This window comes from Paroedura picta, chromosome 10 (assembly GCF_049243985.1).
Source record: "Paroedura picta isolate Pp20150507F chromosome 10, Ppicta_v3.0, whole genome shotgun sequence".
Taxonomy (NCBI): domain Eukaryota; kingdom Metazoa; phylum Chordata; class Lepidosauria; order Squamata; family Gekkonidae; genus Paroedura; species Paroedura picta.
The window spans coordinates 15487573-15513776 of record NC_135378.1 but is presented as its reverse complement, the minus strand read 5'-3'; the positions used below and the strand labels follow the sequence as shown (position 1 = coordinate 15513776).

Here is a 26204-nt window from a genome sequence, read left to right as displayed (position 1 = left end):
ATTTAGAGACACAGCTGGAAGTGGTGAGAAACATCCCTTACTATCCATTTTAATTGTTGGGCACTGCTGTACTATTGGGAGAAAAATTGACCAGACCTTGGGTTGGATTCAACCCACCTTTCCACAGGGGACAAAGACAGGAAGGGTCCCCTTTTGACCTTCCAAAGGCTGGGCTGGGGGTCATGGAACCTGCATGGACAAAAGTCGTGTGGGAGAAGGGGTTTAATTAGAGCAGGGGTAGTCAAACTGCGGCCCTCCAGATGTCCATGGACTACAATTCCCATGAGCTCCTGCCAGCGAATGCTGGCAGGGGCTCATGGGAATTGTAGTCCATGGACATCTGGAGGGCCGCAGTTTGACTGCCCCTGAATTAGAGGAATTGGCTAAGACAGAGCAAAAAAGCAGGCTAAACTGATTATGGGGGGTGGGTGCGTGGGATTTGTGTACAAAATTCAAATACAGTAATTTATTTATAATATATATATATGTGTGTGTGTGTATAACCATGTTACTACTTTATGCGTACAAATAACTTGGGGATACAATTTGTTATTTCAAATTATAAACGAAAGATATGTAATGGGAGTGGACCAGGATATTTACCAGATCAAGTGGTACTTTAAAGATTTCTCTTTAAAGATTTCTCTTTAAAGTGCCACTGTTTTATTTTGCTGTTACAGACTAACACGGCAACTTCTCAGGAAAGATTCGTTTGCCTTTCGGGGGAAGCATATAATAGTTTGCACACTCCTCTTGAAATTTGTACCATTTCCCTTCCAAAACTTTATTTTGAATTCCGAAGACTGAGAATGATTCAGTTGCTAATTTTTATAGTCCAATTCAGTCTTAGTTTTTGGTGAAGGTTCATGATTTTTGAGTACATTCTACACAGACCTAGAAGAATGGCATGGAATGCAGTATATATGAGGAAATAGCTCGCCTGAATTCAGGAAAGAAAAATAATCTTTAAAGATGGACCATGACGTCTTATTTCTTTGTGATGCCTTGAGGCAATTAATAAGATCAATGGTGATCTATGAAAACGAGGTTCAGGGAAGGATGGTATTATTATTATTATTATTTAATTTCTAGACCGCCCTTCTCCCAATAGGTCTCAGGGCGGTTTACAACATAAATAGTTAAAACACAATAAAATCCCCATAAAAACCCCAATTAAAAGTTACATATAACATATCACATAACATATAGCGGCGGTGGTCACAATTCTGATCTTAGTTCAGCCTGGTGGAGAGAATAATGATGAGGAACACACACAAGCAACATGGGACCTGTATCTATTAGTCAGAAATAGGACTGTTCTGGATGGTCTTATCAAGGGAAGAATGTTAATGAAACACAAAAAGTTCATCATTTAATACTGTTACGGACTAACTTGAAAGCTGCTTCCATGGATAACAGAATTCAGAACTTTATGGCACATGGATTGAAGGTACTGAACATTTGGCCAGGTATCAAAATCATGCTGTAAAACCGAGAAACCCGTTTTTAACTAACTACGGAGCAAATCATTTCTTTGAATTATACCTCTTTTTTTTTTTCAGAATTAACCCACTACCATCCATAGAGGAGGAGGAGGTTTTGATTTTCAGTTTTCTCTACTCCTTAAAGTGGTTCCTTAAAGTGGTTTGCATCCCCAGGTGGGGTTGAGACAATTCTGAGAGAACAGCGACTGGCCCCAGGTCAACCAGCAGGCTTCCTGTGGAAGGCAAATGGGGAATCAAGCCCTCCATATTTGAGTCTGCCGCTCTTAACCACTCTGTCATGCTGGCTCTTGAGCCGAAAAGATTATTCCAAAGTCTGCATTGTAACAAATGTTCTTGTGAAAAATTCGTTTTGATGAAATTTTTGTTTAAAGGCCCACTGAACACCCATCGTCACAAAACAGCCCTTAATCCTGTGAGGGATGAAGAGTTTCACTGCATGATTCTCAAATACAGACAAGGACCAAAAAAGCCTTTAAGGTAGCTTTCGTTGATCTCGCTGCTGCCTTTGACAGGATTAAATGAGATCAACTCTGGGACTAAGTTATGAAGAACGGACATTGGTGAATAATTATTTACTTGAACTCAAAAAATGTAAACAGATACGTGACATGCAATGTGATTCGCACCAAATTAACCCACAAGATAATCTCATGGGAGGACCTCAGACTCCCAGTAAATGAGTTGGAACTGAGGGCTCTGCATCAAGACCGGTGTCTCTGAGCTCCCTGTCAATGTAATGATTTGGATCCAGGATAGAACCTCTCTCTTTTTTCTTCTGTCCATTTTTCATTTCATAAAGAAAACCCGCTATTATCCTATTTATCATCTGCTCTGATAGGTTTGTGGAGTTCTGAATGATTACAGGGTCATTGATTAAGGTCAACAATCAAGGGCATTTTTACGCATCACTAAAAATAATGTTACGCCAGCTGAATGGCATAGTGCTAAATATTATTGTGCATCCCAGCCATTCCTCACCTTGCTGTCTCGCTGTAGTCTGACACCTTTTTATGCTTCTCGCCCTCCACAAGCCCTGCTGGAAATGGCAGAAGAGAGCAACACGGCTTATACGTGAGTCTCTTTCGCCTGTCAATCAAGTCATGCAGCCAATCCCCTTTCTCCTTTTTTTAAAGGTTCCATGATGCCCACCAATTTTTTAAAATTAATAGTTCTCCATTTAAATGCCTGTGCATCTAATCATAGATGCGTAGTGCTTTTTGAACTCCACCCCTTATGGAATCATGAGTCTTGAGTCTTTTAAAAATTAATCTCATTCCTGATTTGGGGGGGGACCACTGGAGAGCACCAAAGGTGAGCCGGCGGCAGAGTGGCAGGGCGGCCCCCGAGGCAGCAGCTGGGGAGGAGGATGAAGAGGAGCTGCGGCCCGGTACTGACTAATCCACAGACCGGGGGTTGGGGACCACTGATGTAGAAAACAGGTCAAAACAAAGCGGAAAACTATGAGATCCTACCAAGCAGGAAACCTTGATTTCTTTGAGCATACATACTCAAAGTTCCTTCCCAATCCAATTCTTGGGTCTTTAATTTTGTGACAATGGAGAGGTTACTTTCCTAGGAGCCTTTCTCCATGTTAGAAGATCATTTATTCTAGCAAGTTTGTAAAACTATTTTGTGCAGTGCACCTGTGGGAGCAGGATTCAATCTGTTGCCATGTTTAAATCCATCGCTTTCTTTCCTGCTGACATTATCTGGTGACTTTATTGGTTATTTATTAGTGAAGTCACACTATTGTTCCCGATTCTTGATAGATAACCCAGCAGTTTTGACATCCACCATGTTGGTGCTTACAAGAAGGCAGCAAAAACTGCCTTTTACATTCATTGCACTTTCCCATCTTATTTATTTATGTGGAAGGAGCCTCTAAGGTGTCCAGCAGCAGATCTGATTCACTTCTGTAACTCCCCAGATGTATGCTTGGCTAATTCAGCTGGAATCTGTATCTATTAGAGCAGAAAATGAGAGCATTCATCAAAAGCACAGCACTGTGGATTCCTCTCTGTTGTTTTAGGCTTGTGACAAGAGCATCTCATGAAAACAGTATGGGTCATTTTAAAGTGAATATATTTTGTCACAAAGCTCTTCTGTCTTTCCTCTAGTTTAAGTCTCCACTGTGCAGTTCCAGAATTCATGTGTGTGCATGAACTTGACTCATCAGGGCTAGCAAACCAGCAAAGAGAATGCTGTTTAATGAACAGCTCAAAATAATTATATAGGTAGATTCAACCAAGCATCGTAGAATCCAGACAGCCAGCACAGAGTGATAGAGCCCAAAGAATATATAGCATTATTTTCCCCCCAAAGTAAAAAATTTCTAGATCTGCAGGCAGGACTTCCATCCTTCCAGGGGTGGGCAAAAGTGTGCCCAAGAAATATTACTGGCGTAGAGCTTCTATTAAAGTACAAACAAAATTGTTATTCTTTAGGGTAGCAATCCCCAACCTGTGGGTTGTGGACCACATGTGGTCCTCCAACTAATTGGAGGTGGTCCCTGAAGGACGCCTTCTCCCCCCCCCCCGGCCCTTTACTTCATCCCCCCCAGTCCTTTACAATGCACTTCATTGTTGTGTCGTGTCTGTATCTTATTTTGAAGGGATGTTTAAACATTACCATAGCGATCAGAGAGCGCAAGGGCAGTGGTTGAGAGTAAACTACCCCCCCCCACACCGGGCCACAGTAAAAGGCGGTGAGTGGTCCCCGGTGAGTGGTCCCCGGCGTTGAGTGGTCCCTGGTGATAAAAAGGTTGGGGACCACTGCTTTAGGGAAGAAATACTCTAGTTCTCAAACAATTTCCGGGAAATAAATTTGTTTTCGCGGAGCTTCATTGGGAGAACTAGAAGAAGAAGAAGAGTTGATTCTTATATGCTGTTTTTCTCTGCGCAAAGAAGTCTCAAAACAGCTTACATTCGCCTTCCCTTTCCTCTCTCCACCACAGACACCCTGTGAGCTTGGTAAGGCTGAGAGAGCTCTGATATTACTGTTTGGTCAGAACAGAAGAAGAAGAAGAAGAAGAAGAAGAGTTGGGTCTTAAATGCCGCTTTTCTCTACCCAAAGGAGTCTCAAAGCAGGCTAAATTTGCCTTCCCTTTCCTCTCCCCACTGAGAGAGCCCTGATATTCCTGCTCAGTCAAACAGCTTTCTCAGTGCTTGTAGTGAGCCCAAGGTTACCCAGCTGGCTGCATGTGGGGGAGAGAGGAATAAACCCAGTTCTACAGAGTAGAAGTCCTAACCACTACACCAAGATTTTTATATCTACAAGATAAACAAAGCATAAGTAAAATATTATATAGTCATTTTAAATTACAAGTGATTGAACAGAGAGAGAGAGATTTGGAAACTATCAAGGATGGTCATGCAACAGCCAAAATGCCCCATTCACTTCACTGCCATATTTGTAATGGGGATGCACATACTTAAATGCTTTAAACCAGGGTTAGTCAAACTGTGGACAACAATGAGGGAATCTCCTGCCAGTCAGCTGAGTGGCAGCAGGGCAATGGGGAACACCCCCCCCCCTTTGCGGTCCAAAAAACCTAAATAGTAGTGTCATTCATGTAAGGAAGCAGACTGGGTAATTTATGCCATTAAAGGTAGTCTGTATATCCTTGGTTACATTCTTCTAAATCCATTAAATGTATTGGGGCTAATAGGCTGTAGCAGTATAGGATGACATTAGGATTGCCAGCTTAACGGGGGGGGGGGTGGTGGCTGGGAGTGGAACCTCAAGAGGGCGGGGTTTCGGGGAGGAAACCTCAATGTGAAATATTGCGATAGAGTCCACCTTCCAAAGTGGCTGTTTTCTCCAGACAAAGTAATCTTTGTTGCCCAGAGCTCAGAAGAAGAAGATCTGGACCTTGTTTTTCACTACCCAAAACAGTCCCAAAGCATCTTACAGACCCCTTTCCCTTCCTCTCCCCACAACAGGACACACTGAGACAATGTTTTTGTGGGAGTGGCGAAATGGATACAAGAGAGCATATATTGTTCCACTGCCCTGCTTATGTAGACATTTGTAGCAACTTGGTTGAACCACTCCTTAAGAAGTTGCCAGAACTTCATGATGTTGATCGAGCAAAGAGGCTGCTAAGTGATGAGTCCCCCCAGGTGACAACTCAGCTGGCTAAGTTTTGTGCCGCCGCCATAAAAATCCAATGCTCTAAAGTAGCATAATTTTAAGCTCTATTTTATGATCTGTTTTAAACTGCATTATATCAAATGACCATATTCTTTTGGTCTTTTATGTATTAACTTCATACAACTTGGTATGAACGACTATAATAAAGTTTGAACTGAACTGACAGCCTGTGAGGTAAGTGGGGCTGAGTGAGCTCTGAGAGAACTGTGAGTGGTCCCCTAACTGGCTGCATGTGAAGGAAGAGTGGGGAATCCAACCCGGTTCTCCAGATTACAGTCTGCTGTACTTAACCAGTTGTAATCCCAGTAAAATTTCAGCCCCACCCTGGAGGTTGGCAACCTGTGATGACACCCTTCAATGATTTTCCAAGTGCACAGGTTTAGATATAATTAAATTCTGCTTCAGGGTTTAAGTTTCAAGTAACAACCACCAAAAGATCAACCAAAATTGCTTTCCACAATTGCATTGTTTCCTTTACCGGGTGAACATTCACAGGGGCTTTGCTGAGGTTATAAATGCCGTGCTGATATACTCCCTTGACACATCTTTATGATTGTAATCACCGAGAAGATTACCTGTCATTCATCTTCTGATTTTATATCTCCCATTAAACTTCACTTGTTGACACTGGCTATTCTGATTTTACTGGTTTATTGATCGTGTCTCCAAAGAACTTTCCCCCTCGTTTAAAAATGAACTCTTTTTTTCATCATGGTTTCCAAGGCTGGGGGGGGGGCAATGTTATTAAGGACCAGTTTGAGAACTGTTTTTCCTGCAGACATTGGCTTGGAACTTTAAAAAAAAAATAGAATGAGATAACTGTTTGGTTGCCGCAAGGGTGATTAGAGGCATTCCTCTACCCTTGTGGTAGAGTTGCAATGGAAGCTTTACCTCGCTTTACATTTCGTTCCTATTTGTTTTTGTTTATAAATATACTAGGGGCAAAGCCTGTTGTCTCCAAGAATACAATGGGCGCTAGAGCTTGGCAGTGGGAAGAGGAAGGGGAGGAGTTGTCCAGTCTGTAAGGGCATGGGGTTGAATGTGTGTGTTGTGTGGGAGGTTGTGGTGGTGTAGTGGCAAATGAGGCCATGGGTGTGGAGATATGGGTGTCAAGAACCTGTGGTGTGGAATGTTCGTTGAGTGTGGGAGAGGACTGACCTTTGGGAATTGTGGCATAGTGGTTACAGATGAGCTTTCCAGAGCCATGTCCTCAGATATGTGAAGGGAAAATCAGACTGGAGACTCTTCTTAGGGGAAGATTACATGGCAACCAATTCCCCCTAGTTCTGCATCATTTCCCTTCTTGTGTGAATTAGGCCACATTCACCGAAATGCCCCTCTGCCCTAATACACATGGGGTACACAGGTGTCCACCCTGTTCCTTCTGTTTCCCATGTTTTCACTGTTGGTAAAATGTTATGTGGCCACATGCTTCTTTCATGGTTGCTCCTTAGAAGAATGGATTTTTGTACCCTATTGCTTACTACCCAAAGGAGTCTCAAAGCGGTTTATAAACACCTTTTCCATTTGTCTCTCCACAATAGTCAACCTGTGAGGTATATGGGGTTGTGAGAGATCTGAGAGAACTGGGAATGGGCCGCAGTGACCCAGCAGGCCTCAGGTGTATCAAAGCATTTTCCAATCGTCTTCCCTTTCTCTCCCCATAGCAGACTCCACATGAGGGAGGTGGGGTAGCGCGCCTCACAGGGAAGCTGGCAACCCTAAGAGGAAGACTCTCTGTGCACAGGAGTCTTGACCTTAGTAAGGTTTTTTATACTGTTTTTTTAAATTTGCCAGGCCAAGGTTACTTGTCAGGCCAATAAGTCATTTCAGTTACTATGTGCCTCCAGACATTTACTTGTTCTCTTCAGTTTCAGGCTGTAAATATTTATTTAGATCTTCCTGCACTTTCCAGACTCACAGGACTGATGCTGGTCTGCCTGTCTGCGCCCCAGAATACAAACAGTTGCTGATAAGGGCTGGCTATAACCCATAGGCCAGGAGGGACACTCCTGCACCACTCCCTACCAACTGCAGGCAAAAATGGCTCGTTTGAAGGCTGGACTCTGAGGCATTGTATGATTTTGAAGTCCCACCTCCAAACCTCCAGGAATATTTCCAACCCAGGGGTAGCCACCCTACGGGTGTGGCCTGGAGAGCTCCTGGAATTACAGCTCACCTCCAGAGTATAAAGATCAGCTCCCCAGGCAGAAAGGGCTACTTTGGACAGGGTTGTGGTAGAGAAGAAACATTTCAGGCTTCCTACACAGGTTGTTGTTGAATTGAAAGACTTGAGGCCTACTGCACAGGGTTGTTGCGCAGATGAAACAGGAGACAAAAGAGCCAGTTTCCTCTGCAGAATAACGCTGTGCAGTGGCCTCAAATCTGCAGAGAGTTGCAAAGAAGAAAGACACAAGGCTTGGCTGTGTCTAACCCCCGGCCAGAGCAGTATTTTAAGTGAGAAGGGGCTTTTCTGTGGCCTCCCTGTCAGGCAACTGTTTGGCAGAAGGGGAAAGTTTCCCCCCCCTCAAAAGGAAGGCCCTCATGCTCCCCTGTGTTGCTCTTGGAAACGCCTCCCTCCCCTCAGTCAGAGGCTCCTTCACAGCAGGCCTGAAGGGAGGGGAAGGGGAGCACTCTGCAGCCTCCTGCCAGCTCTGTTAGGGTTCTGAGGCAATTTACAGTTGGACATGACAGGACACCCTTGGGGCAAAAAGGGCTGGTACAGCCTGTGCTCATCCCCTTTGGCAGCCCTGCTGATCTCCGCTCCCTTTGGAGGTCAGGAGCAGACTGGCAGCCAGACTGGGCTGGATGAATGGAATTTTGGTCTGTCCTAATGAGGGGCCAATAGGAAGGCTCTTCGCACGCCTCCCCTTTGGCTGCTTGGCCCTGGATGGACACTTGGAGGGCCCAATCATTGGGCCCTCTGAGTTTTTATCCTGGACAGAGCCCGCCCTAACTCCTCCCCAGATGGCCTTACCCTTTTATTTAACCGCGGGAGCGGTTAAAGATATGTTTGTTATTGAGCAGGTTTCCTGGCTATTCAAGTGGTTTTCCTCGGTTATGTTTTTTGGCTGATAAGGATAAGTGTGCTATTTTGTCTGTGGTAAAGTTTATATTAAAAGAAATTAAAGACATTACAAGATGCTTGCTCCTGGGGAGGAAAGCTATGGCAAATCTAGACAGCATCCTAAAAAGCAGAGACGTCACCCTGCCAACAAAAGTGCGTTTAGTCAAGGCTATGGTCTTCCCAGTTGCAATGTATGGCTGTGAAAGTTGGACCATAAGGAAGGCTGAGTGTCAAAGAATTGAGGCTTTTGAACTCTGGTGCTGGAGAAGACTCTTGCGAGTCCCTTGGACTGCAAGGCGAACAAACCGATCAGTCCTAGAGGAGATCAGCCCTGCCTGCTCCTTAGAAGGCCAGATCCTGAAGATGAAGCTCAAATACTTTGGCCACCTCATGAGAAGGAAGGACTCCCTGGAGAAGAGCCTAATGCTGGGAGCGACTGAGGGCAAAAGAAGAAGAAGGACGACAGACGGCTGGATGGAGTCACTGAAGCAGTAGGTGCAAACTTAAATGGACCCTGGGGAATGGTAGAGGACAGGAAGGCCTGGAGGATCATTGTCCATGGGGTCATGATGGGTCAGACATGACTTCGCAACTAACAACAACAAATTTATATTTTGTACCCTTAGAATTAGACAGGCATATGTTACAAATATGTCTGGAGTTAAGTATTCGTGAGGTTGTCGTTTTATTAGGGCACTTTCACACATGTGAAATAAAACTCTTTCAATTCACTTTGGCAACAATTTGCAAGTGGATTTTGCTCATTTCACACAGTAAAATCCAGTCACAAAGTGCAATGGGTGTGTTGTTTAGTGTCTGTGAATCATAGAACCATAGAGTTGGAAGGGACCTCCAGGGTCATCTAGTCCAACCCCCTGCACAATGCAGGAAATTCACAACTACCTGCCCACCCACAGTGACCTAAATTCCATTCCCAGAATGCCCCCCTCCCAAAAAAAACCAGAATCCCTGACCAGTTTGGACTGGATGAAATGCACTTCCTGACCCCGAAGTGGCAATCGATATTTCCTTGGGCATGCAAGAAAGGGCCACAAGACCCAAGCTCAGACACAGTCCCTTCCTGCCCATCCCCTCACAACCTGCCTAATTTACAGAATCAAGATTTCTGTCAGATGGCTATCCAGCCTCTGCTGAAAAACTTCCAAGGAAGGAGAACCCACCATCTCCTGAGGAAGCCTGTTCCACTGAGGAAGCGCTCCAGCTGTCAGGAACTCCTTCCGGATGTGTAGCCGAAAATTCTTTTGAATTAATTTCATCCCACTGGTTCTGGTCTGACCCTCTGGAGCAACAGAAAACAACTCTGCTCCACCCTTTAGGTGGCAACCCTTCAAGAACTTGAAGATGGTCATCATATCACCTCTTAGTTGCCTTTTCTCCAGGCTAAACAGTCCAAGATCCCTCAACCTTTCCTCCAACATCTTGGTCTCCAAACCCTTCACTATATTGGCTGCCTTCCTTCATTTCACCAAGATGCTTTTGGGGCCCATGGGTGCTCTGATTCTGAAACAGGATCTTTTTATTATATAAGTCATTTAAAAACGAATTAGCCATTTATCAGAGAGAGGCATTTGTGCCTGCTGCCTGCTAAATGTTGGTGTTTGTGGGAAATGGGCAGTGAAAGCAGAATTCACACTGCTCCAAGGGCTTCAATTGGTGTAGTGGTTAGGAGTGCAGACTTCTAATCTGGCATGCCAGGTTTGATTCTGCACTTCCCCACATGCAGCCAGCTGGGTGACCTTGGGCTTCCTACAGTGCTGATAAAGCTGTTCTGACCGAGCAGTGATATCAGGGCTCTCTCAGCCTCATCCACTTCACAGGGTGTCTGTTGTGGGGAGAGGAAAGGGAAGGGGATTGTAAGCCACTTTGAGGCTCCTTTGGCTGGAGAAAAAGCGACATATAATAACCAACTCTTCTTCTTCTTCTTCTTCTTCTTCTTCTTCTTCTTCTTCTTCTTCTTCTTCTTCCTTTTGGACTTGATTATGTTACTGTTCATTCAACCAACATCACAAACAGGAAACACAAATAAAATACTTCATGCTGTTTAGAGGTCTGGTGAGCTACACTATCAAATATTTTGCAACCTTCGAAGTTATCTGTTGCTCTTTGTCACTTAGCAACCACAAACCATTGGCTTCCCACAGAAATCCTCTTCCTTTCAGTCCAAGGAAATATCAGCTCCGACCTGGCATCTAAAAATCAAGAGCCTTTGGGGAAAACATGATCAATACTATCAATTTCCCCTCATTCATAGGCACATAATCTTTCAGAGAACAATATACCCAAGTATTTTCCCGTCGTGACTGCTGAAGGAAAGACATTCAGACCGGCCGGCATAAAAGCACTGATGTATCTCACTACTGTCAGAATTCCAAAATACTCCGGGATCTAATAATCACAAGGTACAGAGGGAGCCATCTGTCTGGGGCAGAGATGCTCTGAGTTCTTGGTGCTTTGGGGGGGGGCAGCGGGAGGGCTTCTGGAGTCCAGTTGGTCTGGATCTATCTAGAAATATGTGCCTACGTACCCTGTGTTGGAATAGACAATGTCTGGTGTACAAAGAGAAGAAGAGAAGACCCTGCAGGGGGCAGCAAGAAGACTTGCTTAGATAGGATAGTGAGGTCAGGACCTTCTCTCCTGTTAAGTGTCATTCTTCGTGTCCAGATTGCTCCTCTTAGGGGCAATTTCCACAGTTCCAGTCTCTCTGTCTCTGTCTCTGTCTCTTAGTTAGGCATGTAGTCAGCTCCTGTCTCCGTCTCTCCTCTGCACTATCAAGTATGGTAGTTCTTTAATAAACCTTTACCTATTCTTAAATCCGGGTGTGCAACCTTACTGCCTTATTTACTCTGTTAACACCCTGAAGAGAGTTCCACAGATTTTAAGCCTGCATGTAGAGGATTGTATCTTTAGTCCATTCCTCCTTCACACAGAAACCACAATGCATTAGGTGTCTTACGTGTTAGTAATTAAAATATATTAATAGTTATCCGTGCAGATGAAATAGAAACCCCAGCTTATGCTAGATGGATTCCAGTGGGTAGTTGTGTGGGCACCTTTAAGAGCAATCAAGTTTTATTCTGGGTGTAAGCTTTTGTGTGCATGCACACAAATTCTTCTCCTTCAAATTGAAATCCGTTGGTCTGAACGGTGCAGCTGGACTCGGAATTTGTCATGATAAATGGGCTTGTGTTAATGAGAACGTGCATGTCTCTCTCTTCTCAGATTTTGACGAAGGCCGCTCATGAGTGAAAGAAACTATCGGATAAGATTCCAGGCAAGCTACTTTCTGTTTTGGAAAATGCTGCTTAACATGGCTTGGGTATTCTTTAATGATGTGCAGGCTGGGGCCAAACGGCATCTATGAATGCCTAGAATGCTGCGTTTTGAGACTGTTCGCTCATTCAGAACATGGTTTTAGAAACCCTAACGGATTCTTTTGAAGGCTGCGCAAAGTGTTTGCCTTGATCTGGGAAGTTACGGAGTCCCCATCGGAAGACGCATCCAAATACTGCAAGGTGTGTTCTAAGCAAGAGATGTTAGCTGCCCCGTGGGGCTCAGAGGTTTGATTTGTCCATAAAGAAGGAGGGAGGCTTCATGCGTGCCATGTTAGGGCGGTTGTGTGCAAAGGTGAGCTTTTCTGCTAATTTTTTAATGTTTAGCCTTGTCGTGAACAATGCTTCCCAAAGGGCATGGAGAGGAGAGAGGGTATTTCTTTGATGAGCACCAATGGCTTGTGATGATTCTCAGTGGCAGATACCACCTGCTGAGCAGGGACAGGGTATCTCTATACAGGAGAGTCCTTGCCTTTGAGTCCTGCCAGCTCTGGTTGGGAATCACCTGACATTTGGGGGGTGGAGCCTGGGGAGAGTAGGGTTAGGACAGCAGTGTCAGATGTCCTCCAAAGCAACCAATTTCTCCAGGGGATCTGAGCTCTGTAGTCCAAAGATCCCTTGTAAAAGGAGGAGATCCCAAAGACCCTCCCTGGAGGTGGACAACCCTATCTACTGGTCATGCTTGGCGCCAGCGTGATATGGTGGTAAGGAGGGGCCGACTCTAACCTGGATGATTACTTCTCGTATGGCATGTGTAGTGCAATCAGGAGACCCAAAGTTCGTCTGGTAGCCAGACAAGAGACGTTCAGAGGAGGTTAGCCAATGCCTTTCTCCGTCTCCCTGGTGTTCCTTGGAGAAACTGCCACCCAAATCCTTAGAACAGGGGTAGTCAACCTGTAGTCCTCCAGATGTCCATGGACTACAATTCCCATGAGCCCCTGCCAGCAAATGCCAGTAGTCCCTGCCAGTAGTCCATGGACATCTGGAGGACCACAGGCTGACTACCCCTGCCTTAGAGGTCTCCCATCCAAATATTTGCCAGAGTCAGCCCTGCTTTAGATCTGACAGGATTGGGTTTACCTCAGCTATCAGGCCAAGATAATCTGGAGAACCGGGTTTTATTCCCTCCTCCTCCACATACAGCCAGTTGACGGGTCTTGGGCTAGTCACAGTTCTCTTAGAGCTGTTATCGCAGAGCAGTTCATTGAGAGCTCTCTCAGCCCCACCTACCTCACAGGGTGTCTGTTGTGGGGAGAGGAAGGCAAAGGAGATTGTAAACTGCTTCGGGACTCCTTTAGGTAGTGAAAAGGAGAAAAAGTAACTCTTCTCTTCCTCCTCCTCCAGTCCTGCAGTGCTTGTTTGAAGGCTAGTGAAGCAGATTTGGGCTGAGCCAAGCCACTAGTCCATCTTCCTCACAACTGTCTTTCCCACCTGGCTTTCCGGCAGGGCAAAGCCATCCGTAACTCTGCTGCTGGGAGTCCTTTATCTGGACACGCCGGGGACCGAAGCAGGGCGGCTCCTGCAGGCCAATCCTGTGCTCTGCCAAGGCTGCTTATATATATATACATACTATGTATAAAAATGTATTTTTGAGACATACCATTTTACATTCATCATTTAGGTTCACTGCAGAAGCTGCCCTGCGAAACAGGAGGGCTACTGGATCCTTGTTTGACTTCCACTGGAACTAACCTGTTGGACTTAGGCCTGAACTATTTTTTTTGCATGACACTTGTTGCATTATTGTACACAAATTTGTAATAAAAAGGTAAAGGTATCCCCTGTGCAAGCACCGAGTCATGTCTGACCCTTGGGGTGACGCCCTCTAGCGTTTTCATGGCAGACTCAATATGGGGTGGTTTGCCAGTGCCTTCCCCAGTCATTACCGTTTACCCCCCAGCAGGCTGGGGACTCATTTAACCGACCTCGGAAGGATGGAAGGCTGAATCAACCTTGAGCCGGCTGCTGGGATCGAACTCCCAGCCTCATGGGCAGAGCTTTCAGACTGCATGTCTGCTGCCTTACCACTCTGCGCCACAAGAGGTTCAAATTTGTAATATTATATGGCTATTACTTATGTTGTCTTAATGATGCTTTATAAATAATTATTGTGCACTTTGGGAGGTGTCATTTACAGGTGTTTAAGAACCTCCAGGTGGCTCATGGATATCTCCTGCTTTTGCAATTGATCTCCAGACGACAGAGATCAGTTCCTCTGGAGAAAATGGCTGTGTTGGAGGAGTGGACTCTGGAGCATTGTACCCCACAGAGGGCCTTCCTTGCCCCCAACCTTTTAATCTCTGGCTCCACCCCCCAAATCTCCAGGTATTTCCCTACCCAGAGCTTGTAACCCCATATTGGCCTGACCTTTTACATTTGACCTCCAGAATATTGACATTGGGGATCTTAGGGTTTCCAGCTCCAGGTTGATAAATTCCTGGAGATTTGGGGAGGAGGGGCTAGGGGGGCATGTTTGGGGGCAGGGAGGGTGAAGCCTGGGGGAAGCATCCACCCTCCAAAGCAGGGGTAGTCAAACTGCGGCCCTCCAGATGTCCATGGACTACAATTCCCAGGAGCCCCTGCCAGCGAATGCTGGCAGGGGCTCCTGGGAATTGTAGCCCATGGACATCTGGAGGGTCGCAGTTTGACTACCCCTGCTCCAAAGCAACCATTTCTCCAAGGAAACTGACCTTGGTTTTCGGGGGACCATTGTGATAGCAGGCTATTTCCAGATGCCACCGGGAGGTTGGCAACCCCTCCAAACCAATAAACAGCCGTGTAACATTTGGCGGATGCTATTAAAAACAACATTGCACTTCTCAAGAAGGCCGCCCGCTTGGCAGCCCGGCTAGAAGTCTGGCTGACTTTGCAGGGCTCGTAAATGAGATGTAGCAAACCTTCCCCCACCTTTCTTTTTGCTTTTTCGTGAATAGGTATGCAGAATATCTGCTGAGTCCAAAGTTCAGTTTTGGCACTCACTCAAATTAATTAGGCCCAGGCCTTCGGAGAAGGCACTCTGTGTTGCAGCCACCCCTGTTGCTGGCGGCTGCCCAAGCAGAGTGCTGCCCAAGCAGAGTGCCCTTCTAGAGCAGTGGTAGTCAAACTGCAGCCCTCCAGATGTCCATGGACTACAATTCCCACGAGCCCCTGCCAGCGTTCGCCCCCTTAGAGGCCCCCTTCCAAAGCAGCCCCTTTCTCCAGGGGAACTGACCTCGGTTGCCTGGAGAGCAGTCGCAACAGCAGGCGAAGGTTGGCAACTAGGGTTATACGCTTCAGCTCGGTTTGGCCACCTCAGTGATCACCAAAGCCTGAAGCGGCGCATAGGAGGCCAGTGCTGCAGCGCGGAGAGTAGGGGAGGTGGTGGCACACCAGCTAGAGGCCGCATGCAGGCATGCCTGTGTGCGACCACCAGCTGGTGCGCCACCGCTGCCCCTCCTCTCCACGCCGCAGCACTGGCCACCTCAGGGTTCAGTGATCGCCAAGAGAGCCAACCCGAGCTGAAGCACACACCGCTATGGGCAAACCAAGGCCTGAGTTGTTGAGATGGGCCACAAAGCCAGGAGCTTCAGCAATAGCAAGAGAACCATCTAGAATTCCACAAGCACACCTTTTATCTAGTTGCATAGTAAGACTCTCATAGAAAGAGACCATCTGGTACGTCTGTCGGTTGAGGAAAGCCTCCAAGTGGGACCTGGAGATTCCTTGGAATTACAGCGCATCTCCAGACTACAGAGATCAGTTCCCCTGGAGAAAAGGGCTACTTGGGAGGGTGGACCATGTGGCCTCAGACCCCACTGAGGCCTCTGCCCTCCGCAGACTCCATCCCCAAATCTCCAGGAGTTCCTCAATCAGGATCTGGTATCTGTATCCCCCCCCCCAACCCATCAGTAGCCACCCGCCTCCTGTCAGTCTCCAGCAGGGAGCTGGCAACCCTAGTCTCCTTTCCCCCAGGAGACCCACAAGAAGCCTGTGATTGGCTATTCAGAAAATTCATTATTCAAAGAGCATAACGAGAGGCCTGCCGGCTGGACCTGAAGGTTCATCTGGACCAGTGTTCTGCTCTCAGCAGTGGCTGGCCATATCTCACTGGGAGACTTACAAGCCAGAGTTTCTGAGCTTTTCATCTCCAAACCATCTGATTTATAGGGGTATACTGCAACCATAACGGGAAGCTCCACTTGATTATCATGGCTAATCTTCCACCCATGTTTCTATGCCTTTCTAAAAGGCATGCTTATTATCCCTTTTTGAGAGGGAATTCTGTGGCCATTTTCACACGTGCAAAAACTTCCTGGACAGCCTTGGCATGTTAGCGGCATATATAGCCCCCTCCACATGACGTCAACAACATCCCGAAGCTCTCCAGTAGCCCGGTTGCAATTGGGCCTTTTAAAAATTGTGATGGGGTAAATCCAGAAATCCCATCCGCAGAATTCTTCCACTCCACCCCCTAATCTAGCATCTGTTGTATTCCTGAATGCAACGGGCTTGGCCCCTAGTCTCACTATAATGACTATGTCGATCTTTATTAATTCTGGTAGAAATGTCAATCTAGCCCAAATTATAGGATCCTGGTAACTGGGAGGTACATTAGATTAGAGGGCAGAGGTTGACCTTTTTATCCTTTAACAACAGGACCGGAGTGCTTTGAAAGAACATTAGTGGATCATCTCTTCTACAAAACCTACCAACAACAGCATAATCTATATATATATATATATATTCATTTTAGCGAGACCATAGATCCTTGGCTATTTTGAGAGTAGTGAGGTATTCTGCCGGCTGGTTTTCTGTGTATTTTGGCGACTTGATTGAAGGTCAGGTCAATGGGCTAAATTGATGGACAAGCTGGTGCTGGGTCTGATTGTTTGAAAGCAAGCCCGATTTTGCATAACAAGCCTTACTTCCAAGTTGGGGGGGGGGCACAGATTGCAGCTGGGAGGGGGGAGGGTTGATTGGAATTGGCAGCTCTCCCTTCAACGCCTTAATGACTGAGCCAGGTTCTGGAAACGGCAGCGACACACAAATTGATGGATGCATGCAAGAGGCATGGCTTAATAACCACCAATGAGCTTGTGTTAAAAAGCTAGGACTCCATTTATTAATTACTGTGATACTTCTCATGGTTATTTGAGTTTACCGGAGTTGCCTCCCGCCAGTCCTTTCTTCAGCCGAGCACTGTCGGCCATTCAGACTGCCTTTCCCCAGGAGAACATTTTTAATAGCGGTGCTCGCTGCTCATGCCAGAAAAATCTCAGTGGTCTTGCCAGCCATTGCCTTAGGGGAGTCACATTTCTCAATGTTGACTGGTGTGAACTTCTGTAGCTGGCATGCAGCACTCCCTCCCCACCCCTCAAGCGGGGCTGAACAGCACAGCAGTGGTCCCCAGAGTGCTGCCCCACGGATGTGTTTCCCAGTCCTTCCTCATTTCATTCCCAATGCTTGTCTGACCTCAACCAGGACCAGAGCCTTCTCTGTCCTGGCCCCCATCGGGCGGAAAGAGCTCCCAGAGGAGATCAGGGGCCCGATGGAGATAGAATAATTCCGCAGGGTGTGCAAATTGAAGCTCTTCCACCAGGCATTTGGTTGAGGTTGGCTGAAGCTAGGAACATCTACTGGGCACCCTGAACCTCTTCCCATGAAGCAAACACCTTGAACTGACCAACCACGGGACAGTTAAAATGTCGATGTTCTCAAACTGTTAAAATGCTGATGTTAAATTCTGTTCTCTCTGTTATCACTGTCTATTGAGTTATTGTTCTTTGTTGTTCCATGTAAACTGCCCTGAACCACAGGGGAGGGTGGCATAGAAATATAATAAATAAACAAACAAACAATCAAGTCAGTCAGTCAGTCAGTCAGTAAATAAATCTGTAACAACTGCTCTTATAATATTTGAGCAGTGACCTCCTGGGCAGATCCGGCCTGGCCTCTCTTTACGGTCCACAGGCCAATCAGGATGTGCACAGTTTTGCTGTGAGCATCCTGATTGGCCCATGGACTGGAAACAGAGGCCAGCCCAGCCCCCAACAAACTCAGTGAGGGGCAGTCTGGCACAATCGGCGCTAGTGTGCCCCTGACTGCTGCCGGGAAAGGAGGTTGGTAGGCCTGGTTGGGGGAAAAGAAGGGAGTTCCCTGCCCCAAAAATGCCACCGAGCCTTGGAAAGGCTGCGGCAGGCCTTTTTGGGGCGGGAGGGAGGACTGGTGTGAGGGCTGCCGGGGGGGGGGGAGGAAAGGGGATCCTAGTGCCCATTGTATTTACACATGCAACAGCTTTAAATCTAGTAAATAAATTAATTCTCTACAGCTAAGAACCAACATTGGCTTTCCTCCATTTTGCAGGAGTAGGTGGTGCTTGGGAGTAGCCCCTGCATCTGCAAAGAGAAGCAGCATGAAAATAGCGACTTTGGTTGGTGACCCCTTGATATTTTGTCCTTGGACCCAGCACCTGTGGCAGCCATTTTGTTGCAGTGCCCAATATCTATTCTCAGGATCCTTACCTAGCTCCTCCTTTGCCCAGCAGGAAGAAGAAGAGTTGGTTTTTAAATCCTGCTTTTCTCTACCCAAAGAAGCCTCAAAGCGGCTGACAATCGCTTTCCCTTCCTCTTACCACAACAAACACCCTGTGAGGTAGGCAGGGCTGAGAGAGCTCTGAAAGAACTGCTCTGTGAGAACAGCTCTGACAGAACTATGACTGGCCCAAAGACACGCAGCCAGCTGCTCATGGAGAAGTGGGGAATCAAATACGGCTTGCCAGTTTAGAAACCGCCGCTCTTAACCATGACACCACGCTGCGGAGAGTGGAAGGGATGAGTTGGATTGCCAACTATTTTATTCGTTCGTTTCCAAAAGATCATTTCTAAGCCTGTACAGAATTCCCCCAAAGCTGTTTCTGTTTCGAGGGGGCAGCCTCAAAGGTAAAGTGCTTCAAGCTGGTGCAGACTGCCTTTCTCTTCCCTGGAGAAGCTGGGCACTGTGATGTTGGTGCAGGCGTCAGTGTAGGGAGGCCAGTCCCCAGGTGGGGCCTGGGGATCCCCTGGTTTTGCAGTTTGTCTCCACACTAAAGAGATGAGTTCCCCTGGAGAAAGGGGCTGCTTTGGAGGGTGGACTCCAGAGCATTATCCTCCACTGAGGCCCCTCCCCATCCCAAATCCTGCCCACTCCCAGCTCCACCTCCAAAGTCTCCTGGGATTTCCCAACCCAGAGCTAGCTAAGACTGGAAAGAATAAAAAATGTGGACATAGCAGTGACTGACAGCATTAGAAAGGGATTAGACAGATCCAAGAAGAAAGGAACATGAACAATGACTAGGGAAATACAATAAAATCAGAGTCCAGTAGCACCTTTAAGACCAGCAAAGATTTATTCAAGGCGTGAGCTTTCGAGTGCTTGCACTCGAAAGCTCACACCTTGAATAAATCTTTGTTGGTCTTAAAGGTGCTACCAGACTCTGATTTTATAATGTTATTTCAGACCAACCCGGCTACTCTACTGACTAGGGAAGAGTGGGAAAGGGGCAATAGGGCAGAAGGAGAACCAAGGGGGAAAGTGAAACTTTGACAGGGATCAGGAGGGAAGAGGTCAAGAAGTTGGGCCCCGAGCCCTCTGCAGGAAGCACCTCAGCAGATGCCATGGTACCCAAATTCACCATGCTGAGGACTGCTGATATAAACAAGCCATTCCTAATCTTTTGGGGGCCATAGCCCATTTCAGAGCTCTTCTCAGAGCCCCTGCGGTAGGCTGGCCACTTGTCTATGAGCTAGGCTAAAAAAGGCCTACGTTAAGGGTGAAGTAACTAAACTTGATGTCTCCTATACATGCAAAGATTTCTAGAAAATTAGATCAAGGGAATTCATTAGATCAAGGCATTCCTTCAAGCACACACAAAGGAACATGATTTCTTTTTCTTTCCCTTGACGAAGGTCGACATTTCTAGCAATTAATGACATGTGTGGCAAAAAGAGTATTTCATCGGTTCCCTTGCCAGGGTTTCCCATAAACCCCTTTGGGCTCCCCTTCTCACATTTGTCAGTCTGTGACCCCCCCCCCCGCCTGCCCCCATTGAGAATGGCAGAAAAAGAAGAAGAAGAGTTGGTTCTTATATGCCGCTTTTCTCTACCTGGAGGCTCAGAGCGGCTTACATTTGCCTTCCCATTCCTCTCCCCACAACAGACACCCTGTGAGGCTGAGAGAGCCCTGATATCACTGCTCGGTCAGAAGAGTTTTATCAGCGCCATGGTGAGCCCAAGGTCACCCAGCTGGATGCATGTGGGGGAGTGCAGAATTGAACCCAGCCTGTTACAAGTCTTAACCACTACACCAAAGTGGCTCTAGAGCAGGGGTAGTCAACCTGTGGTCCTCCAGATGTCCATGGACTACAATTCCCATGAGCCCCTGCCAGCAAACGCTGGCAGGGGCTCATGGGAATTGTAGTCCATGGACATCTGGAGGACCACAGGTTGACTACCCCTGCTCTAGAGCAACGATTTCAAACTGCTCGGGGGGACCTGGAGGCTCCTCGGAAGCTCACTGGGTTTCCTCAGAGGGAAGATGGAGAATGTCAGAGGAACTTTCTCAGATGACTCATCCCTGTGCCCCTGCCATGTTCAGCCACAAAATCATGATGCCCAGGCAACCAGCTGAGTGGCCACGCTCTAGAAAGGAACCCAGGAGTCTGTGCAGCCACGTCAATGCGTCTTGGGATACTGCCTGATGCCAAGTCATGCCGTTGGTCCAACGAGCTCAGCATTGCCTCCTTGAACAGGCAACAGCTCTCTGGGGCGACCGGCAGTGAGAGAGTCTATCCCCCTCACCTGTTACCTGAGATCCTCAAACCTGGGCCTTCTGCAAGCAAAGCAGATGCTCTACCCCTGAGCCACAGCTCCTTACCCATGGCAGAAGCATCAAGACATACCCATACCAAGGCAATGGGCATCAGGCTGGCATTCAGAGACTCACCCATGAAGTAGCTGGTGATTTTGCAGATGGTGCTGCCAAAAATGAAGTCCTTCAGGAGGTTCGGGATGAGGGTGAAGGGCATGCAGAAGAAGCTGAGCATGAGGTCACTGACGGCCAAGGAGAGCAGGAAGATGTTGGTGACGGTCCTCATCCTTTTGTTTCGGATCAGCACGATGATGACCAGAGTGTTGCCCAAGATGCTGAGCAGGAATATCAGGGAATAGAGCAGGATCCGAACCGTCTGGTCTAAATCTGAAAACGACACGGGATGCAATCGTCACTGGAAGAGGACGCGGATGATCTCTTTGGCTTCTTCTTAGGGTGGCCAACAGAGATGGTTGACCTCCTTTTGCTGTCCATCAATGGACAGTCCTCAAGGCACTTTAGATTATCCCTGTTCTGCCCGGATACCAATTTCTGCTGAAACATGGGTGATATCTAGCAGATTTTCATCCAGAAATAGCTCTCTCTGCTGCAAAAGACCTGGCAACAGGGGCTTCTTTAGAATGCGGCTAAAATGAATTTGTTCCTGCCTACATCTACTCACCTGTTTTTTTCTAAAGTGTTTTTAGGATTTTAGACTTTTATGAGACACAGGTTGTTTTATTGTTCTGTATTTTCCGCTGGTCTGTCGTGCTCTGCAGCACTGTTTTACCCCGTTGTGGTTTGTTGGTTTCATACTCATGACCTTTGGTCATATGAGCTTAATAGGAAAGGCTGGGGTATCCAGAGGCATCTAGCGGGGCTTCGGGGTTTTGTCTGGAGAGGTGACATAACCGCTTGTTTTGGTGGGCAAAGTGTGTCTCCCCACTGTGGGATGTGGAGCCCCTGTTAGAATCATGGATGCCAGGTGGGACCGGGGGATCCCTGGAATTACAGCTCATCTCCAGACTATAGAGAGTGGCTCCCCTGGGGGGAAAGTGGGCATTTTGGGGGGTGGCCTGGATGGCACTGCACCAGTGGGGGTCCCTGTCTTCCTCACATTGCATCCTGAAATCTCCAGGCATTTCCAAACCTGGAGCTGGCAACCCTAGCCCCGCCCTCCGGCTGGCGGCTGGGGGGACTCGGCACCTGCAGTCCAAATACCCTCTTCTGGACAACTGTTACAGAGACCCAGCTGCTCCACATCTCCTAGAGCCACAAGCACAAGTTTGGCAAATAGCTGCACTTGGGGCGGGAGGGGAGAAGTCATGAGCCAAACTGGACTGGCCCTAACCCTTCTCCTGCTAGACGTTTTTCTCCCAGCCAGGTTCCGAGGCAGGTTGGCTAGTCCGGTAGGAGAGAGTGGCCAGCGTTGTGACAGCCAAGGAATGATTGACTTGCATTTCATTATGCAGCCAAAGACCAACAATCAATCGCTTAAACCAGCCAGGGAAGAAAGGATCAATGGTTCCTCTTGCTGGTCCCTTGCACCTCCCTGCCCCTGGCGCATCTGTCTTGGACAGCCTTGTAAAATCTCATCCTGACTGCTAAGCACGGAACTCTGCCCTAAAACAGCACTGAAAGTTCTCATGAAATTAAGCGTCTCTCGGATCCCGTAAACGAAAAGCAATTAAACAGGATTTAATGAGCCCTTCCAGCGACTAGACAGCTGTAAGCCAACAGATCTGATTTGTATTTGGGCTGGTGGCTTCTGGGGCAGATCCTGCCCCTGACTGTAATCGACAGTGGAGCCCCCCCCCCCTCCCAGCACGCTCGGCATCTTGAGACTCTGCTCGCAGCTATGCGTCTAAAGACTTACCATAACAGAGTCTCCCTGCCTGGACGGGGTACAACTGTCATCTGTGCCCCAAGCCAGGAATTTGGGAGTGATTCTGGATGCCTCACTTTCCATGGAGGCCCAGGTCACTAAGGTAGCCCGGACGGCGTTTCTCCATCTACGCCAAGCTCGGCTACTAGCGCCCTACTTGCCCCCGGAACACCTGGCCACTGTGATCCACGCAACGGTTACTTCTAGATTAGACTTCTGTAACTCGCTCTACGCGGGCCTACCCTTGTCTCTAACCCGGAAGTTACAGCTGGTACAGAATGCAGCTGCACGGGTCCTCACTAAATCATCTTGGAGGTCCCATGTTCAGCCTCTGCTGAAGCAGCTGCACTGGTTGCCAGTTTGTTTCCGGATCAGGTTCAAGGTTTTGGTACTAACCTTTAAGACTATACGCGGCTTGGGTCCTGCATACTTGAGGGACCGCCTATCTCCTTATGCCCCCCGCAGGGCACTTCGCTCTGCGGGTAAGAATCTGCTGATGATCCCAGGACCCCGGGAGGCACGCCTGGCCTCGACAAGGGCCAGGGCCTTTTCGGTCCTGGCCCCTACCTGGTGGAATGAGCTCCCTGAAGAGCTGCGGGCCCTGTCGGAGCTCTCTGAGTTCCGCAGAGCCTGCAAAACGGAGCTCTTCCGCCAGGCGTTTGTCTAAGGCCGGGTGATGGCCCGGGGCTAAGATCGGACCCCTCTCCCCGGAGGGGGGGGACCAGTACTAAACTGACCTGGTTCCCCAGAGTGTTTCATCCTATGCCCAATTATCCTCCGTTCCCTTCTGCTCATCCAGTGGGCCTGTACGGGAATAGTTTTAATCGCCATCATTGTGACTTAGTCATTGTTTTAATGGGGTTTTAATGGGGAATTTTAATGATTAATATATTGTATTGTATTAAAATGTTGTGAACCGCCGCGAGCCGGTTTCCGAGAGCGGCGGTCATACAAATCAAATAAATAATAATAATAATAATAATAATAACATTCCCATATTAGAAAGTTTGTGACTCACTGTTTTTACTACCTGAGAGCCCCGTTCAAACTAGGGGAAAATAAGGCAAGATCCAATCCACTCTAACAAAATATTTGACGCCGCTGGGAGGGGGGTGCCAGCTCTCCCCTAGCCACCAGCCGGGGACGGGGCAGTAGCGCTGGAAGATCCAGGTTGGGAAAGTTGTCATGGTTTGGAAATGGAGCCTGGGGAGGGCAGGGACCTCCATGGGACCTCCATTGGACCTCCATTGGAAATGGAGCCTGGGGAGGGCAGGGACCTCCATGGGACACAATGCCGCTGACCTCTGCAGTCTGGAGAGGAGCTGTCATTCCAGGGGATCCCCAGGTCCCACCTGGAGGCTGGCATCCCTATACCAATGGCATAACATGCCCCTGTTAACTCTTTCTATATGGAAAGATGCGTGAGAGTGCTTGTATAGTTTCTTTTCAATGAGAAATATTTGTTTTAACTTACTGTCATACGTCCTTCCTCTGTGCGTTTTCCTAGCGAATTTTACATTCTTCTATCATTTTAATGAGAAGTCTAGAACATGAATTTCTGGTCTCTCTCTCTCTACTCTCTCTTATATATTGGGATATATCAACAAGCATTCATTTTCTCAGAGCCTGACTTGGAATCCTTGATAAACTATGTCCTATAAAAGAGATTTGGCTGAAACGGGCTGGTTTCTCCCCCCAAGAGGGGCGCCTACCTTTAAAACGCTGGCCGCGATTCCTGCATAAGAAAGGATCCTTTTCAGAGAAGAGCGCACACAGAAAATCTGAATCGTTGGTGCTGATGTCAAAGTAGCTCTCGTTGATGTTATCCATCCTTTTTCGCTCTCCGGAGCTTGCCTCGGGTGGGTGAAATGTGTCGTTCGGACGGGGGACGGGGGACTATTTGTCCATTCTTTCCAGGGAGCACAAACAGGCCTTAAAAGAAACCTGCCGTGAGAGGCTAAGCAAAGCCCCCTGCCCACAGGAGTCGCTTTCCAGCTCTCTGTGCAGACTCAGTGCTTCGCCCGCAGAATTCTGCAAAGCATGGGAAAGGTTGCTTCTTTCAAGTAAGGCATGAAACAGCTTGGATATGCCGCAGAGGGAAATGCACACACTCACAAGTGCTCTCTCTCTCTCTCTCTCTCTCTCTCTCTCTCTGTGTGTTAGACCCACCCCTTTCTCTTATTGACCAAGCTGAGCTTGGCGTGGAGATCATATCCATGCAGGAGAGTGATGATAAAAATTAACCCTTTGCACAAGGGCTCTGTGCTGACCCAGACTCCGGACTTCTTCATCCGCAGCTATTTATAAACACAGGGCCCACGATTTACCTGCAGTCCTGAAGGCCACAAGTCAGAGGCATAGCCGGGTCACAGGCACACCAACTCTTCTAATCTGGCACGCCAGGTTCGATTCTGCGCTCCCCCACATGCAACCAGCTGGGTGACCCTGGGCTCATCAAAGCACTGATAAAGCTGTTCTGACCGAGCAGTGATATCAGCGCTCTCCCAGCCTCACCCCCTCACAGGTTGTCTGTGGTGGGGAGAGGAAAGGGAAAGGGAAGGCAATTGAAAGTCCCTTTGAGACTCCTTCGGGTAGAGAAAAGCAGCATATAAAAAACAACTCTTCTTCTTCTTCTTCTTCTTCTTCTTCTTCTTCTTCTTCTTCTTCTTCTTCTTCTTCTTCTTCTTCACGTCCCAGGAATCCCTGAATCCCCTTCACTTCCGGCACGTTGTCTGTTCAGTGAGCCACATGCTGAGAGAAGGGGCTTTAGGCAGAGCTTCCAAAGAGCCCAAGGGAAAAGCAAGCTAAAGCACTAGAGCGGGGGCAGGGGAGTTTCCTGTGGGGCCAGCAAAGATCCAAACGTCCCAGAGGAAGGAAGCGGAGTCGGCAGCCTTTGTGCAGGAGGAGAGGGTGAGATTGCCGGTGGAAGCGTCAGCAGCTGCTTGATGCTACCTGGCAGCCCATGGGGAGCACGGATCCTCTGGGAAATCCCAGGTGGGCTTAAACCCCATTCTCTCCCCCCCCCACACACACACACACACTGTAGTTTTATGCCCTAGGTCTGTTCCCCTTATGGTCCTTTACTCAACTTGTCTGCTTCCGTAGTGGGGTTTCAGTAAGGCTGCCATGTCCCCTTGAGCAATGTGGGGAGGGCATTGTCTGGAGATGAGCTGTGATTTCAGGGAATCCCCAAGTCCCACCTGGAGGGTGCCCTTCCTACTTTTCGGTTCAAACTTAAAAGAAGAGTTGGGTTTCATACCCCATTTTTCACTACTCAAAGGAGTCTCCAAGTAACTTCCAATTGCCTTCCCTTCCTCTCCCCACAACAGACACCCTGTGAAGTGGGTGAGGCAGAGAGAGAGCTCTGAGAAAACTGTTCTGTGAGAACAGAACTATCAGGACTGTGAAGAGCCCAAGGTCAC

At 47.8% G+C, this 26204-nt stretch overlaps 1 protein-coding gene across 1 annotated transcript in view; it reads right to left on the bottom strand.

The window, feature by feature from the left end:
• The window catches only part of CCKAR (cholecystokinin A receptor), a 42562-nt gene extending 17517 nt beyond the window's left edge, over positions 1 to 25045 (bottom strand). The window contains exons 1-2 of the mRNA XM_077300428.1: positions 24495 to 25045; positions 21033 to 21284 (exon numbers count right to left, since the gene is read on the bottom strand). Of these exons, the coding sequence (XP_077156543.1) occupies positions 21033 to 21284; positions 24495 to 24612 (370 nt within the window). The 5' untranslated portion in view covers positions 24613 to 25045. The remainder of the gene's footprint in view (positions 1 to 21032; positions 21285 to 24494) is intronic.
• Positions 25046 to 26204: the final 1159 nt, after the last annotated feature.